We start from the raw sequence: 18,955 nt of genomic DNA, 5'->3' as shown, positions 1-18,955 counted from the left end.
AGAGGCATGAAGATGAAAAGAGCACAGTGAAGGATGAAATTAGTTGACTACACATTGACATCTTAGGCATCAATAAATTGAAATAGACTGGAATTGGAAACTTTCAATCAGATCATACTGTTTACTACTCAGGACATGAAAAGCAAAGAAGGAATAGTGTTGCTTTCATAGAAAGGACATACCAAATATAGTACTCAGATACAATGCAGTCAATAACTGAATAATATCAATTAATTTTACAGACAACCATTTATAATGTGACATTTATCCAAGTTTATACTCTAACTACTACACAGGAGTTGATGAATTTTATGGTCAAATTTATTCTGAAATTGATCAAACATGCAAGCAGAATGAGCTGTTTGTGGTTGAAGATTAGTATGCCAAAGTTAAAAATAATAATAAGAAAAACATACTGTATGGCATAAGAAGCTGAAATGAAGCAGAATGACTTCTCAATTTTTGCCAGTCCAATGATTTCTTCATTGTTAACACATCCTTCAAACAACCAAAATGACACCTACAGTATATACATACACATCACCAGATGGAGTGCACAGAAATCAAATTCACTAGATTATTGATACAAGGAGGTGAAAGAGTTGTTATAAAAGCAAAGTTCTGGTCAGAGGTTGGCTGTGGAACAGATCACAAATTCCTCATGTGCAAGTTCCAAGTTAAGCTGCAGCAAGGAACAAAGGCAAACAGTTTCTACAATATGATCTCGAGCATATACCCACATTTTTAAGGAGAACATCAGGAATTGTTTTGAAGTCCTGAACCACATTAATAGGGAACCAGAGGAACTGTGGAATGAAATCAAGGAAGTTATTAAGGATGTGAAAAATGACCATCAAAGACCAAAGAAACCAAAACAAAACCCAAACTAGATGTTAGAATAGTGGAAATTGCCAAGAAGAAAAGCAAAAGCCAAGAAACACAAAGAAGGAATTTAACAAAAGAATTTCAAAGAACTGTTAGAAGAGACAAGAAGCAGTATTATAATGACATTACAAGGAAAGTCTTCCCATCTTCAAACTCAGGTGGTTCCAACCTCAGATTGATAGCTAAAGGATGCCAGTAGACAGAAAGTAACTGATTCAAAGAATATCAAAGATGAAGTATACTGAAATTCTGTATAGTGGATACGTCAGCCTCCAATGTACTGAAGAAAATGTTTCCTACTTACAAGAACGTCTAGTATTATAAGATGAAGTTAGATCAGCACTCTGGTCAGAAAGCTACAGAAATTGATGGTGCATCTACAGAAATAGGACATGAACAAAAGAATCAGTGAGTCATCATATGTCTTTGTTGTTGCTTAAGGCTTTCATTCTGCCTTTTTCCATGACTACCTTAATAGCTTGTTCAGAAAGCCACTTGATCTTTTCCACCTTGAAATATTCTGCTTTGGTTTTCACAATGTTTCTTCATTCTTAAAACTCCTCAGATTCCATAAGTTAAATTCCGTACGTTTTCTGGACATATTTTATTGGCAACCTACTTTAATTTTCTAAATGCATACATTTAACATAATGATTAACACATTAATGATTATCCAAGTCTGCACCTGGAAATGTCCTGGCTCCATTGCATCCCTCTATCATCTGTTTCTTCATTCATTTGATTTCAGTGTCCATCTGCTGCTATCCATATGTAGAGACTTGAAGCACGGTGTTGGCAATAAAGAATTATTTTGGCAAAAACACACATTTTTGTTACATCTTTTTTGAATATCATTGCCATTCCATTCTTTGATATGGATTTGTACCATCAATATGTCATCTGAATTAAAGCAGCCCATTTCTATTCATCCAGCTTATTCCTTAGAGATTCAGCATTACATGCTTTATTTTCACTTTCATAGCTTTGGGTTTTCCTTCGTGTTTCTCACATACCAAATTCAGATTGTATCCTTATAAAACAGGGAACTCTTCTTTCAATACTGATACCATCAGTGCTCAGACTTCGTTGTGGTTTTGTTCTGGCTATGTCATCTTTTTCAGTCCTATTCACAAAAATTTTACATTGTTCTGTGCTAAGAGGACTTCCTTCTGACTTGTGATCTTATTATCTATTAATGGAATATCTACAGAAATATGCAAAGCAGAAGAACCTATAAAGGTTCTAATCAAACTTTGCCAGCAAATCTGGATAACAACAATGGCCAATAGAGTAGAAGAGTTCAGTCTACATACCAATACCATAGGAAGCAGACTTAACAGTGTGCAAACTATCACATAAAATTCTCAGTTTCAGAATCTAATAAAATAATGCTTAGGAATATCCAATGTATATCACAGCCCTACAGGGAAAGGAAAATGTCAGATTCTCAAGCTGGTTTAGAAAAGGCCAAAGAACAAGAGATATTATTGCTAACAAAATCTGAATAATTGAGAAAGCCAAAGTATATAAAAAAGAAGTTAATATTGTTTATTGATTATAGAAAGGCCTTTGATTGTGTCAACCATGTCAAGCTGTGGAATGTGCTTAGGAAAATGAGAATCCCAGAACATCTCATTGTCTGCACATGAAACCTGTACATAGGACAAGAAGCCACAGTCCAGACAGAATATAGTGAAACAGACTGGCTTCAGATTGTTAAAAAACCAAGGCCAGGCTATATATTCTCTCCTTATTTATTCAGCCTACATACTGAATACATATTGAGGGCAGCTGCCTTAGAAGAAGATTAGCATGTTTTTAAAATTAAACATGAATAATGTGTGCTATTTTGATGACACTACTATGGTGTGTAAAAATGCAAACGATCTGTAAGTTCTAGCAGTGAAAGTCAAGGAACACAGTGAATAAATACAACTGAGATTAAACATAAGGAAGACCAAACAAATGACAACATATACCAGCCTTGGAACTGACAAGATATTGAAGTGGAAGATAACTTCTGCCTTTTAGGAACAACGATCAATAGTAAATGAACTAGCAGTCAAGAAATATACCACCACAACCCCTGGAAATTGTACTATTACTCATGCTTGGTCCATGATTATCAGCTTTTGTGTTTGTTTTGATTATTCCTGTTGAAGACTGCTGCAAATTGTACACTACAGGCAAGGTATAAGTTCATTTTTCAAATTATTCTGAAAACATTCCTTCAAAAGCTAACATTTGTAAAATATCTCTACAGGGCAAGAAATAACTTATTCCAATGAAGATTACTGTAACCAGATTTGCAGTGAGAAAATTGTTTTAATACAAAAGTGAAAGACTGCCAAAGTGCAAATATACCCTAGTTTCCATTAGCTGAAATGGCACCAAGAAGGATGAGGGGAAGAAAGCACATCTTGTGCCATCTTTTTTCTTGTACCTTTCCAATTACATCCAGTTTTCATGTCAGACAATCAAGTTTCTCTTTAAAATATCCTCTCCTCTCAAGCAATCATAACAAACAAGAGAAGAAAATGTTACCCCACCTGGTGTGACCTATTTCAGTCCTTCTCCAATAGGAAAATGAAAGAACAGAAGGACCAGCCTCCTGTTTCAGTGACAACCCACCAAGAGCTATAGATTTGGTCTAACTAAAGTACAATTGCTTCACGGTTTCCAGACCCAGGGTGTCTTCACACACTTTCTGATAATGGAGTGAGGCCTCTTTGCTCACATCAGCAGACAAGTCCACAACATGTGCAAAGGTCCTATAGGGAAAAGAAGGGAAGGGGAAAAAACTAGTTGAAACAATTTTTATTTATTTATTTATATTTCAAATTTGTCACCTCCCATCTCACTACAGAGCAACTCTAGGCGTTTTACAGTAAAAAATATTAATTAAAATAGAATAAGTATTAATTAAAATACACTACAACACAATTTCTATGTAAATAATAAATATCTTCCAAGAAACTGATGTCAATGGCAGAGGAGGCTCTCCTCTTGGGACCTGTCAGTCGACATTCTCTCACTAACTGGATCTGTAACATGCCTTCTCTGTCTGACCAGGTGGGACAGGTCGATGTAATGGGGGTGAGACAGTCTCTCAGGTAACCTGGACCCATTTATTATTTATTTATTTATTTATAATAGACTTATCCCTGCCCATCTCCCCGCAATGGGGGACTCTGGGTGGTTTACATCAAATTAAAACAAATAAATACATAATTAAAATTTATAAAAAGACAAACACATCTACACAAATGGAAAGAAGAGAAAAAAATCCAAGAGGCCGATGGAAGCCACACTAGGCCTCTAGGGGGCTAGCCAACCCCATTTCTGACAACCTCCCTCCCCACCCCAGGCCAGATGGCAGAGCCAGGTCTTCAAATCCCTCCGAAAGGCCGGGAGTGAGGGGGCCTGTCTCACCTCTGGGGGCAAGATGTTCCAAAGGGTGGGGGCTACAGCAGAGAAGGCCTACCTTCTGGACCCTGCTAGTCAGAGTTCTTTTGCTGAGGGGGTCCGGAGCATGCCCTCCCTGTGAGATCTGGTGGGGCAGATTGAGATCGTGGGGGCGAGGCGGTCCTTCAGGTAGCTTGGCCCCATGCCATATATGGCTTTAAAGGTGATAACCAACACCTTGAATTGGACCCAGAAGCAAACTGGTACCCAATGCAGCTCCCACAGCAGAGGTGTTACATGTGCCATCCTTGGGGCACCCAAGATGGTCCACGCAGCTGCATTTTGAACAAGCTGTAGCTTCCGGATACACTTCAAGGGTAGCCCCATGTAGAGCGCATTGCAATAGTCTAAATGAGAGATGACCAGGGAGTGAGTGACTGACCGGAGGGCCTCCTGATCCAGGAAGGGGCATAATTGGCACATAACACGAAGCTGAGCAAAGGCCCTTCTGGCCATGACTGCCACCTGCTCCTTGAGCAGGAGTCGTGAGTCCAGGAGGACCCCCAGATTACGCACTGGGTCTGTCTTGGGCAACGAAACCCCATCCAGAACCAAAGATGGTAAACCCCCGAATATAGAGGAGCTTCTAATCCACAGCCACTCCGTCTTACCAGGGTTCAGCTGAAGCCTGTTGTGCCCCATCCAGACCCCCACAGCCTCCAGGCATCATGAAAGGGTGGTCATAGCATCACTCAAGTCACCCAGGATGGAGATGTATAATTGGGTATCATCTGCATACTGATGATACCTCACCCCATGGTGGCAGATGATCTCACCCAGTGGTTTCATGTAGATGTTAAAAAGGAGCGGTACCCTGCAGTACCCCACAACTGAGGAGCTGTGGGCTGGACCTCTTGCTCCCAATCAACACCAATTGGGACTGGTCTTGGAGGAAGGAAGTGAACCAGGACAAAACTGTGCTGCCCAATTAGATGAACAGACTTCTAATTTCTTCAAAAGAACTTGTGAAAGTAATTAAAACCATGGCTGCTGGAACAAACTTAAAGTTCATTTAGCTTGGGTTCAGGCAGCACAATGCCTAGGGGTACCATTAAATCCCCAGGTACTACAGCTGGGCCCCACAGGCTCTTTGCCCCATCTTTAAAGGTTCTTTTTATAAATAACAAAAATTAAATAAGAACTTGACTTGCTGCAAAATAAGGCATGAATTATATTAAATGCATTGATTTCATGCTGAGCCCACAAGAGTTCCCCTAGAATGGTGGAGAGCATCCTAAGGGATGGATTATCTTCCAGTAAATGGGTGTTTTGTGACTCACCATGCCCACCCTAGCAACCATTTTATGAATAAGCAAATTTGCCATGTCAGCTATTTTGTGAGTACATCTTCTCTCAGAATTTCAAATGTATTCCCATGTGAAAGCATCTCATAGCAACTATGAACTGATAAGTGTGCTGGTAGGAGGCCATGGCTAAGCCATAGCAGTCTAGGAGGCCAGTGGAAGGAGTGCAGGCGAAAGAGCCTAATCAGTCAATCTCTAATTACCACTAATGCTATTTTGGATTGCTGGTGTGGGTCTTCCGGGCTGTGTGGCCGTGTTCTGGAAGTTTTGTTTCCTAACGTTTCGCCAGCACCTGTGACCGGCATCTTCAGAGTCACAGGTGCTGGCGAAACGTTAGGAAACAAAACTTCCAGAACACGGCCACACACCCTGGAAGACCCACACCAGCCATCGTATGCCGGCCGTGAAAGCCTTCGACAATACATTGAACGCTATTTTGGATTCCTACTTAAATCCCAAATGAAGACTTGAACTTGCAATTGTTTCAGTCTAAATTCTCGTTTCAATCAACTGAAGGATCATTCTAAGTTATCTTACGAAAAAGGCTTGTTTTAACAGAAACGATGGCAGTAAAAACATGTTAGGGAGCTAAGATAATAAGGGGAGAAGGCCAAATAGAAGCTACATGTGTCTTGTTCTTCCAACATTTCTATTCTCAATATAAAAGATGAGATTTATGAAACAAAATATGTTATCACCATGTAATCATCACTTCATGGAGATATTCTGCATTTGAAAAATACACAGATTCTTCTACACCTTTATAAGTACCTTGGCAACTCTGCATCCAGCTTCAAGGATACTTCCTCTAGCTTCCTCATGACATTTAGCGCTTTGGCATTTTCTTCAAAGTTCTGTAGTAGAGCTTCATTCAAAACGTTCTGAGTCATAGCCAAGCTCTTCTGCAAATCAGCTATCTCATAAAAGTCAAAAGATGCAGCTGTTAGCTCACACAACATACAGTGGTGATAATAATCAAACTTGGCTGCCTTGTTTAAACTGGCTGCCTTGTGAAGGATAACTTTCCTACTCAATAAGATTTGCCTCCATGTAATCCAGTGGGAAAACTTTTTCCTTTCAGGCCGTTAAAAATATGTTTTATTTGTCAAATATTTGTAAAATATCTAAGATAACTCATACTACTGTATAATACTATATCTTAGATAATATCAAAGATAACTCATACTATTGTATAGTATAACAGCAGTAAAAGACGCAGATAAGGTAAACTCCAACAGGGGCTCCTGAAGTAAAGATTTTTTATTATAGAGGAATCATCACTGGAAAGGCACTTATAACACATACATATTTATCACCGAGCACTTTTGCATGCAAAAGGCTCCAGACTAGCTTCTTTAAACAGGAAGCACCAGGCAAAATACAAGTTAAGAATTGAAGGTAAACTACAGAGAATCACTTTCTATATTCATATGCACATTAACACATGATTTGATTAACCATGGGTATCCAAATTAACTTAATTGCCTAAGGCCATAGTACTCCAAACCACAAACTAACCACGCTGGCTCCGCTCATAAAATACACTGAGCCGCAAGCTACCAAACTACGTTTCAGCCCAGTGTGTTCCCAACTCTAGGAGCAAGATAAAAAATAACCTAACTTAGTATAAAGCTGTTTCCTATTATTCATGCAGGTGGGCATATAAGTGTCCAAAACTATCTTGAAAGGTGCAATTTCAGTTATTTGAAAATTCATAAGCAGTATCTACTGAGATTTCAAAAGACAGGAAATTTTGAGGGTGGGGCTTACCGCCACAAAAATCTCTCTGTATTGACTAACGGAAACAGAATGACTTATTCAATTCAGACATAAGATTTTGATGGGTTGTATAATGTATAAACTTTTACAAAGTTTCATGTCCCTTTCTGCAAAACTGGATTGTCGAGAGGCTCAAAATTTCTGTTAGCATGAGGCTCACTACCACCTAAGCAATAAAATATGGTAAGTCACCAGATAGTAGAATTCAAGATGCACATGCATTCATACATGTACAGGACCCATTCAAAAACTTCTCCAATACAAAAGCATTTCTCAAAAGACCACCAATCAGCTGCCAGGGCTTATCCATGAGCCACAGAATGCCCATCTATTTAATAACAGATATATCATTATGGCATTTCCGTACCTAGATACTGGCCCATGTTTTCTTCTACATAGATATCCTTCAGGGGCAGTTCATGCCTTGTTGTGTCCAGGGCTGTGGCAAAGTGCTTATACTCCTCCCTAAACTGTGCACATTGTTCAGAAACAGGTCCAAGTATTTCAAGCTGGAAACCAAGTGTATGGAGCAGGGAAGAAAGATAGATCATGCAAATTAGTCATAGGAGGCAAATGAAACTAAAACTATGTATAGTTCTCTACAATACTTTTCAACAACAAATTTCATTACAACTGAACAGGTAGTCCTCAACCTAGTACCATTCGTTCAGTGACTGTACAAAGTTATGACGGCACTGAATGAATGGTAGTTACGACCAGTCCTCAGAGTTCTGTCTGTCCCAGCACCCCCATAGTCACGTAATTGTGATCTGGGTGCTTGGCAACCAGTTCACACTTACAACTGGTTGCAGCACCCTGCGATCATGTGATTGCCATTTGCAACCTTCCTTGCTGGCTTCCCCAGAACGTCAACAGGGAAGCTGGCAGGGAAAGTTGCAAGTTGCTGTGTAAGTCCCCCCTACCCACACATCTTCCCCCAGCCCCTCTGCACTCGTGCTGCGCCAGCCATTTGTGCACCCTCCCTGACCCTTGCTGCGTCTCTCACGCACACCCTCCCTGACCTGTGCCTCTCATGCAACCCTCACACACCCTTCCCAACCCATGCCTCTCACACACCCCCTTGCACTGTCCTCCACCTGGCAGCAGCCACTTACCTGCCTGCCGGCTTCCCCACTGACTTGATTGTGGGAAGCTGGCAGGCACCACGGCAGGGAGGGCCTTCTCTGCCGTGGTGCCCGCCTTGTGGAATCTTCTCCCCCCAGGTCAGATTAGCTCCATCCCTCTTAACATTCTGCAACTCCCTCAAGACCTGGCTATGTGATCGGGCCTGGAGCTCTCAGGGGACCAGGGAGATTTTATGATGGCTCCCTTATTAATTTTATCCCCTTCTATTCTGTGTGTTTTTACAGTTTTTTGTGTGCAATTGTTTTTATGTATTTTTTTTTAATTCTTGTACGCTGCCCAGAGTCACCTTGTGTGAGATGGGTGGCTATATAAATATGATAAATAAATAAATAAGTTGCCTCACCAAACAACTGTGTGATTCAGTTAACGACAGCAACCAGGACTGCAGGAATTGGTGTCGCTAAGCAATGCTGTTGCACTTTACGACCACAATTCTTCCGGTCCCAATTGTCATAAGTTGAGGACTGCCTGTAATAGCAGGGAAAAAGTACCTTGCCTATTGCTTCAGCAGCAAGAACATCTCCCTACTTACTGAGTGAATACTAGTTTTCATAATAGCTATGATCATGCTATGATGTGTAGTGTTTTCAGTTTTCCTGAGAGAACACTTCATGTTTAATCACCGTGTTTGCTTTAAATAGTCATAGAATCAGAGGTAGAACCAAGGTCATTTAGCCGAACCTACCATTGAGTGCAGGATCAGCAATGTAAAATGTCTGAACAGAAAGTAACCTTTGTAAAAAGAGAGTGTTTATTTACTATATGACTCAGGGTCAGCTTAATGAAAAAAATCATGCTAGAATGATCTGTTCATTTGCAAACATGACTAATGAAAGGAGTTGTGCCAGAACAGGAAGACACTTCATTCCAGACCATCAAAGATGAGCATAGAATGGCAGAGAACATAAAAGATCAAAATGATCAAAAACCAAAACACTAATTCTGATAAAAATTTTATGGAATATTGTTATCTGAAGATACTGTTCCAGAGATCAAAAGAAAACAAGTTGATTCAATGTCTCCCTTCCAAACAGGGAATAAAATGGTAATAATGTCTAGATAAGATTTATTAAAAATTGCTGATAAGAGTCCAGCACACTGTTCTGCTGAATAGTTAGTACAAGGACCAAAAATGGATAATTCAATTCTTCATTCAGCTCCATTTTCAACTTTCTCTTCAACAATATACTCACTCCTAACATCTTCTCATCAGTTTTTATCTCAGCAGGTGAGAAGCATGACTGGTCAACAGTTCTTCTTACACCTGCACCCATCAGTAAATCTCCATACAGACTCTATTTTAATCATTCTTAAGTAAGAACAATTAGAGACAAAATTCAGGATTATAAATCTAATTTTCTATTATGTGTTTAACCTGTAACCGAACAAAAGCAATTATTACAAGTTGTGTTTTGCTGGTGTGAGATGCCTGAGTGAGAACTGGGAGGGAAGACTGAAGTATCCAGAAAAGATGATTGAGCCAGAGATATGCATAAATTCTGGACATTAGGATCCAAAGACTGAGGATAATAAAATGCACTGGGGTGGGGAAGGTGTGCAATAAACGCTGTGACACAAACCACTTCTGGTCAGATATCAGTGGTGACTTGCATACCCAACTCTACAGCGTAAACTACTTCGCAGAAGTAGTCTTGGGGCCTTCCCTCCTGTGGCAAATTGCATTTAAACAAGCACAAGAGTAGGAACACTGTGTGGAGTAGAGGGGTACCAATGAATGGTGAGATTCAATAGTTCAGTTGCCATTCTGAATTGACTTTCTGTGCTCAACCTTTCCTGTACTAACCTGAACACACATCCTCTCTAGAACAAAAGGATAAGACATATTCCTAGTAGCCCCAATTAAGACACAGATACTTTGTTTTTACTCCAATTGAGAAAGCAGAACAATAAATTGTAGAGCAGTTTGTGCTGGAACTGAGAGGTATATTAAAGAGACAGTTGTAGAATCTACAGGCATACAAAACTGTTATTGAAACGCACCCTGTTGCCTTTTGTGGTTAGTGTGGTTACTGGAGACAAAGATCTTAAATTGGCTTAGGGCAATGACCTTGTCTCTACTGGCAGGGTAGAATGGGAACTGAAACCTAGCACATCTGGAGGTCTCCAGGATGAGAAAGGTTGAACTAGTTTATCTCAGTGTTTAGCCAAAAATCTGTTTTCATTCAGATTTCATCTACTGGTTCACATTAGCCTTCTGAAATAAAACAGAACATGATTGTTCCATCTTTTGCACAGTACCCTGCATGTATTTCAAACCTGGGCAATAACATTTCTTCTTAGGCTGAACATTTCTCCATCTCTTTTAATTGTTACTTGTAAAACTGGGTCCCCAACTGATATATTTTATAGTGTATTTTATTATTGTTACTTGCTGTGGTAAGGTATGTGGATCTCCATCTTTTATGCAAAGGTGGTTTATAAAAACAATAACTGGCTGCATCTCCTTGAGTTCTATAATGGCCCATACTGTAACTCAGTTTGCTTGCAGAAGCCATGGACTATCAGACCACAGAGTTCAGAAGAGCTCCCTGATACCTATACCCGTTTTTTCTGCCCACGCAAGAACACTTGGAAATCAGCTCAGCCCCAAGTTATTTAAAACTTATCCTATTATTCAACTAACCTTACTCCAGTTTTTTGCTTCCACTCTCCTGTCTTACAGGCCTATTTTTAGTTTTGTTCTAAATTTAGATCTGTACAGGTGGTCCTCATTTAATGACCACTCATTCAGCAACTGTTCGAACTTACAATGACACTGAACAAGTGGTAGTTACAACCATACTTCATACTTACGGACATCATAGCATCCCACGGCCACATGATTGCAAGTTGTGACCTTCCCTGCTGGCTTCCAACAAGCAAGGTCAATGGGGAAGCCAGTAAGAAGTCACAAATCGCAGCCATGTGAAGTCCTTGCTGAACAACAGCAACTGGAATTGCCATTGCCAAGCAGCACAGTCACATGATTTTTCAACTTATGACTGTGTTGCTTAATGATGGAGTTTCTGGTCCCTATTAGCATAGGACTACCTGTATATATATTTTGATTTAGCTATAGCACCAATTTAGTAAAAGCCCTCAAATAATAACGAAAAAAACTAAAAAATAATGAACTGACAGAAGTCCGGAATAAGAAAAAAAAAGGGAGATACCTGTATTTGTTATGCTTGCAGTATAATGCAAGGATGTATTATCTATCCATTTATAGAAAAGTAACTTGATTAGAAATGCTTTGTATACTTCCCAAATCCAAGCTTTGCTTAAGAAGCTATTGGTAGATATTTGGTAGACATTTTAAATTAATTTTGATGTTTTCAATCTATTCCACATATATTATGTAAAACTAAGCAAACCTGTCTCTCTAGTGCTTCAGAAAGCTCAGTCTCTTTCTTCAGATGCTGCAGCTTATGCTTCTTTTCATGTGCATTCCTCTGAAGTTTCCCCACTTCCTCACAGAGCATTAACAAGTTTCTTTCAGCTTTCCCCTCCAGAAGGGCAAGGTTTTTCTCCATCTGTTACAATAGAGCATCTCTAGATTCAAAACTATGTCAAGGTATTTCCAAAAAAATGTGTTTAATTTTTCTTTAAAGAAGTCTTGTACTTAGGCAGTTGACTTATTACCTTTATGGAGGCATAAGTTAACAGCAGCATCTGAGAGTCCAGCATCCCAATCAGATCATCTGAATCAGAGGATATCTAATAAGGAAGCAGAGATATTCATTGAAGTGCGTAGACAAAAAAGTGGTCACACAACAGGACTGTGACTATTTCCCAATGGCTCCAGAGAAGGAAACTCAGGTTAACCCATGGTAGATATGCCATTACTGATTTTTCAGGAATAGGAAGATTATCAAAAGACGTTTTAGCCTAAGAAACCAGCCTTTTCATACTGTTTCCCCTATTCTCCCTTACTGCTGTATCACTTAATGTAGCATGCCCTTGCCCACTCTGGGTTCAATATTCCCCCTCAAAATTTGAGGGTTTTCTTGTTAGAGATACTGAATAATCATCCTTGGTTAGAATCTGGAGTTAATGTGATCTCAGAAATGTAATGGTAGAGTACATGCTTTGTATGCAAAACCGCCTATATTTAACCCCTCCATCTCTAGATAAGGCTGAAAAAATTATCTCTGAAATCTGAAAAGCTTCTGCTAGTCAGGTACGTGACGCTGAGCTGGATTAAGTACTCATTTTATTTGGCAAGAAAAGAAAAGGCCTGCTAAGTTCCTAGCTCACTTGGCTCAATTTTAACTCCATAGCCTGATCTCCTTCCTTTCTGCCTGTTACTCCTTGCAGACATGCTCATCAACTCCTGGGCACAGAGAATGGTGATATGTTTGTTACACAAAAATCAGTAAAATACTTTGGATATTATTGGTCCATTTGTCATAACAAATTTATACAGCCTTTAAGCATACAACCTGAAATATGACATTAATTTTATTAAATCTTATTTTTCCAGCAGTCAGAGGAACAATACTTAAATATTTAGAGAGACATAAAATTCATAAAGCACAGTGAATGTGGCTTACATGTCTTTATTAATTCTTTTGATCAATATGGACATTGTAGTGATCATACTATTTTAAAAAGTAGTAAGTCTGATATAGTTCTCCTTTTTCAATATGCACCAGAGGCTAAAATACCTGGTCACCATTTACATGGCCCACTGAGACACACCAAAGGCCTATTCAGCCTAATAAGTGAATATCCCAGAGCAGCTGGTTTCGGGAAGACTATTACTATTGTTTATCAACATTATAACAAGGTAGCCTCTATTAATTTGACATTTCCCCTTTTATTTATTAGATTCATAGGTTGCTTGACTCCATTATGATTCTGGGTAGTATACAATATGAAACAATGTAAATCAGTGACAAACAAAACTCAGGAAAGAACAAGGCACAACAACAGAATCCAATAAACCAATCATCCTATAATGGGTCTGCTACATACTCTAGCCCAGGGTTCTTCAACTTTGGCGACTTGAAGATGTGTGGACTTCAACTCCCAGAATTCCAGCATGGCTGGCTGGGGAATTCTGGGAGTTGAAGTCCACACATCTTCAAGTCACCAAAGTTGAGGAACCCTGCTCTAGCCCAAGTCCTGAGGAAGAGCCAAGTTTTAAGGGCTCATTGAGGTCAGGGTAGAGACCAAACAGATCTTTGGGGGAATGTCATTCCAGAAGGCAGATGACATGACAGAGAAGGCCTGCTTCTTGGGTCCTATCAGGTATCACTGTTTGATCAATGGAACCCAAAGCATGGCAGAAACTATGGAAGATTGATAGTCTCTCATATAACCTCACCCTATGCCATGTTATAGGTGATAACCAGCACCTTTTTGCACATACTAGTAACCGGTGCAGCTCACAAAACAGAGGTGTTACACAGGTATATTGTGGCATGTCCATGCTGCTGCATTCTGGGGCAGCTGCAACTTCCAAATGGTCTTCAAGGCAGCCCCTTATACAGCACATTGCAATAGTCCAAACCCAACTAAGCATCTAGGTTAATGGCCAACATATACCTGCTGCAGCAATATTTCTCCTCACGAACTATATAGAATAAATGCCTCATATGGCACTGAGTAACTGAAGGAGTCTCTAGAAGAACAATGTGAAATGTCTGCCATTATCACAAACACAGTAGTTGGCATATGAAAGCAGAGCCCCAAGAAAGAATTCTTCTGATTCCTGCACCAAGAGCTGCAATAGGAAGTCTTGGAACATGGTCCCTATTGCTCAGAATTATTCATTCAAGGTTCACTTTGCAGCAAACAATTAAGTTGCTTTACTTACCGAGATCTGCTTTTTTTTGGAAGAGCCTTTTATATTGAGCTTTGAAACTGGTGTCTTATAGTGGCTTTTTTCTAAAAATAAAAAGGCAGTCAAAGACAGATGAATATAAAGGAATGAGGTCAGTTACCTGTGTCCTAATATTTTTCAGCTACTTACTGAGAATCTATGGGGAGAAATTTTTGCCTTAAAAATGTTGAAGGGTGCCTTATAGTAAACAGGATCTTTGGCATTTTAACAACATGGAGGGAATTCCAACAGGCACTCATATTCCATGTTGTTCAGTAGGCTGTGCTTACAGAAATCCTTTCACCATAACTTTTTAAAAAAGGCATAGGAACCATCAAATCTTTCAGAAAAAAACAGGAAGATGGAGATATATTTAAAAAGAAAGGATATGAACTGGATTCCATATTGCCAATTGTAGTTAAAGGCAAAACTCAGGGATGCAAAGTCATGTTAGTTTTACCAGCAGTCCCCCAGAGTGGCTAAGTAAGAAAAACAAATATTAATTGATCCAAACAGCTCATTTAGATTTGATCTACATAGCACCATTCAGTTTAAAGAATCTTGCTACATTAAAACATGTAATCTTGGGTGCCTACAATTCAATTTAAAAATAGATTTCTGCAGGACTTTTGCAGTAAAATCATAAGCCTATCTTATCTGCAACTATGCTTACATTCAAGTATACAGCTTAAAAGCACACGTACCATTAATAGCCGAAACCTCCAATTCAGGTCGAGAACTCTCATGGCTGTCCAGAAAAGTTGACTGTAATACACCAGGCGTAATTTCTGCAGAAAAAGGGCGAAGAAAAGGTTTTTTTCCCCAGCTGGGATTCTGATTAATTTAACTAGACCAAGGTAGGGAACCTATTTTCAACCAAAGGGTTGAACTGACTCCAAGAAAGTTGGGGGGTCGCATCCCAGCAGTGGATTAGCTACTGACTCAAGTGGACGTTGACACCCTACTGCACCATATGACTTTTAATACAATTTTTCATACCTATCCCCACATTCTGTCTTTCTTTCTCAGGCACACATATCCATTAGTATCTATTTTAATAGAGACTAGACTACAGTGGTACCTCTACTTATGAACTTAATCCGTTCTGTGACTCTGATCGCAAGTCGAGTTGGTCGCAAGTCGAAGTAAATTTTCCCATAAGGTTCAATATAATTACCGTTAATCCATTCCGGTGTCCGCGGACCACGCGTCAGGGGCGGAAAAACGACCACTGACCACGCGGCAGGGCGGAAAAACGGCCGCGGACCATGTGGAACGGGCAGAAAATGGCTGCGGACCACGTGGCACGGGCGGAAAATGGCCGTGGACCACGTGGCACGGGTGGAAAAATGGCCGCGGACCACGTGGAACGGGAGGAAAAATGGCCGCGGACCACGTGGAACGGGAGGAAAAATGGCCGCGGACCACGTGGAACGGGAGGAAAAATGGCCGCGGACCACGTGGAACGGGCGGAAAATGGCCGCGGATCCGGTTCGTAAGTCGAGGCCAGTTCGTAAGTAGAGGTAAATTTTTGGGGCCGGAGCTGATCGTATCTCGAAATTTTCGTAAGTAGGGGCATTCATAAGTGGAGGTACCACTGTATTTTAAAACCTACTGCTGTGAGAGTATAAATTTCAAGTGGGGAGCTCAGCTGAGAAGGGAGCATATACTCTTTCTATTAGTGCCTTCCATAAAAATATCCTGGAATTAAGCTTTAAAAGAAGCTCCTCTGAAATTATGACATAAAAGGGGTGACTTTTCAAGTAATGTTTGTAGAATTGGGTAGGGTCTCCACAACGTTCCTCTCTAAAAACCACCATATATTGCAATGAAGTTTTAGAATAGCTCCCACTGCCCACAATCAAAACTGCTTTAAATCCTAGCAGGTGAATACTTCCTCAGAGATAAGAGCACCCAGGAGGCCCAGGAAAAGTGTGGAGAGGTTCAGAAGTGAATAGGTCCTTACTAACTGCACTGGACAAAAAGAGAATCTCTGCAGGCTAAATTAAACCTAAGGAAAGAGAGTCCAATGTTTGCTGCAAATGAACAATTTTCAAGTATGTTCAAAAATGAATTCCAGGATTATATATAACCCCTTACTGGGCAGATTCACTATTATGTTCATCTTCCACTCTTGCCAAAATATTGCCACCAGGAGCCCCCCAAATACTCCATCAGTCAAAAATAATAATAGCAGACAAGCTTTCCCAAAATATAGCCAACCCTGCTACAGAATACTGAACTACTTTTGCATCTGGCACCTCCAGGGACTGTTAGGTATACACTCCATATACATAGCAATAGTCGAATTCAATCCATCTAGCAAAATTCACAAAGAAACCTCTAAGTCAGGGATGCATAACCTTTTGCATTAAGAGAGCCACATCTGGCCATTACACAGTTGCCAAGCTCCAACCTCCAAAAAAGTGAGTAAGACTAGGACTGTGCTAAACTGATTTAGTATAATTCAAAAGTATCACAGGAAATAATCCTTTCTCATTCATCACACTGAAGGTTATAATCTGGCAACAACTTCTAGGAACTTACATCTAAGGCCGGAGGACCACAGGGTAGCTAAAAGTTCTTCAGAATGCTTCTCTGAATATTCCACAACTACTAGGGTTCCTCAGAGCTAGGAAGCTCCCACTGTAGACATTTGGTAAAAAATGCAAGGAAGACTTCTGGGCTGTGTAAAGCCAAAACTTACCTACTGAAGTCTTGTATTTCTGAAACTGAACAGATGGTCTCTTTGGAGATCCAACATTTCCTAGACCTTTTGCAAGGGACAAATTGGTGTTTGAAGTGCCCTGCCAGTTAAATATATACATGTTGAAATTAAGCAATTCGCTCTTATTTGATTGCTACTGTTTGGGAAAAACAGTTGTTTTTACATTTCAGGTGGTTATCAAAACAAATCTGAGCCTTGTACTACCATCCTAACCTGTTTATAATATAATGGGAAAATGCATTGATATAAAGAGGGTTTTTTCCTAAGGTAGTATTCAGCTTCATGGGCTTAACTTTCCTTATCTTTTTTGTTATAAAAATGTCATATATGATATAGTTGCATTAATACTTTGTATACATAAAACAAAACAGGTCCTTCATAACATTTTTTTACTTTTGCATCCACTAGAACAAAGCTGTCCCTAAATGTTGCCTCTCTGAAGTAGTCATTTATTTTTCTCTCAGTATTATTTATGAATTCCCTGTCATGTTCTGCTGTATACAAATTAAAAGATAAAACAGTTTGTTCCTGCAGGCTCACAATCTAATAGACATGACAATAAAAGTCTTTCATTCATTCACTCAGATAACAATGATAAACAAAATTGAAACCTGTTATCAGGTGATATTAGCACTGCAATAAAAAAGATAGCACTTAAAACTTAACAGGGCATTAGTTAGTTAAAAGTTCCCTTAAAATAAAAAAGCAGCAACTTGAAATTCTCATTTTTAAACAAAATTAGCAGATAGGCCAGAAACTAACACAATTCTCCTCCTATATTACCAGAAAGCTATAGAGCAGTGTTTTTCATGCTGGCTGGGGAATTCTGGGAGTTAAAGCCCACACATCTTAAAGTTGCCAAGTTTGAAAAACACTGCTATAGAACAATGTGTTTGTAATGCAGACCTCATGAGGACGGCAGAGGATGAGATGGTTAGATAGCATCACCGAAGCAATGAGCATGAAACTGAGCCAACTCAGGGAGGCAGTGAAGGACAGGAAGGCCTGGCGCGATATGGTTCATGGGGTCACGAAGAGTCGGACACGACTTAACGACTAAACAACAACAACAAATGCAGACCTCACCTTTCCAGTTGCTTTTTTATCATACTGCAGGTAACGGGATGGCACAATTCTTCCCCCTAACAAAGGAAAAAAAGCAAGAGAAACAATTAGATGAAATTTGCATTTTTTGCTATTACTAACCATGAGAGAACCAGCTTTTCCAGAGACTCGGGAAAACTTTATGGGAACAGTGTTGAGACCAAGCACAAACCACTCTTGGCTCCACAGAACGACTCCTGTCCTATATAAATTATGTGTAAACACACGATGTGCAGCGGATTAGCTGCTGGTTGTGACCACTATATCTACTCTCCAATGCCACTACTTACCTCTCTGTTTCGGTCGGGCACCCGTCTCCATCTCAGTCGTGCCAGGCTCCCTAGAAAGACAAATGAACTTGGGTGAAGGAAAATCAAAATCAAAACCCAAACCCACCCACTGCCGCCGTCTGTCCTTCTCTCCACTCCTCACCCGCCGAGCGGCGCCTTTCCCGCCATTTCCGTCGAACAAATTCACGACTTCCCCACCTATCAAACAAATAAACCCATGCGCATGCGCCCCGGCGCCCAGTTGGAAGGGGCCACCCTGAGCCTCCCGAAAGGCGGAAGCATCGAAGCTAGAGCGACCCACTTTCAGGGAGTGTCTCGGTTCATTCATCTCTCTGTCACTTCATTTCGCAGCAGGAAATTCTCACTTCCGGCTCACTCGGGGTTCGGTCGGCGGCGGGGCGTGACGCATGCGCAGAATGCCGCTCTC

The 18,955-nt window shown here is 40.2% G+C and overlaps 1 protein-coding gene across 2 annotated transcripts; it reads right to left on the bottom strand.

The window, feature by feature from the left end:
- Positions 1-100: 100 nt before the first annotated feature.
- On the bottom strand, positions 101-18,925 carry HAUS8 (HAUS augmin like complex subunit 8). 2 transcript variants are annotated; one of them, XM_025169340.2, is made up of 11 exons: positions 18,830-18,925; positions 18,529-18,578; positions 18,221-18,276; positions 17,114-17,213; positions 15,111-15,194; positions 14,401-14,471; positions 12,222-12,296; positions 11,954-12,112; positions 7,801-7,942; positions 6,426-6,567; positions 101-3,656 (listed from the first exon to the last, which is right to left on the bottom strand). In XM_025169340.2, the coding sequence occupies exons 2-11, from the start codon at positions 18,557-18,559 to the stop codon at positions 3,536-3,538; spliced, it is 981 nt and encodes a 326-aa protein (XP_025025108.1). In that variant the 5' UTR covers positions 18,560-18,578; positions 18,830-18,925; the 3' UTR covers positions 101-3,535. The 2 variants fall into 2 exon arrangements, with proteins under 2 accessions (XP_025025108.1, XP_007432526.1); XM_007432464.4 differs by having other exon boundaries at positions 18,671-18,861.
- Between the last annotated feature and the right edge of the window lie 30 nt (positions 18,926-18,955).

Source organism: Python bivittatus, unplaced genomic scaffold, assembly GCF_059951505.1.
Source record: "Python bivittatus isolate LINGU-HERP-01145 unplaced genomic scaffold, Pbiv_v1 ctg000580_np1212, whole genome shotgun sequence".
Lineage (NCBI taxonomy): Eukaryota > Metazoa > Chordata > Lepidosauria > Squamata > Pythonidae > Python > Python bivittatus.
The sequence above is the reverse complement of the archived record's forward strand: the minus strand, read 5'-3'. Positions and strand labels throughout refer to the sequence as shown.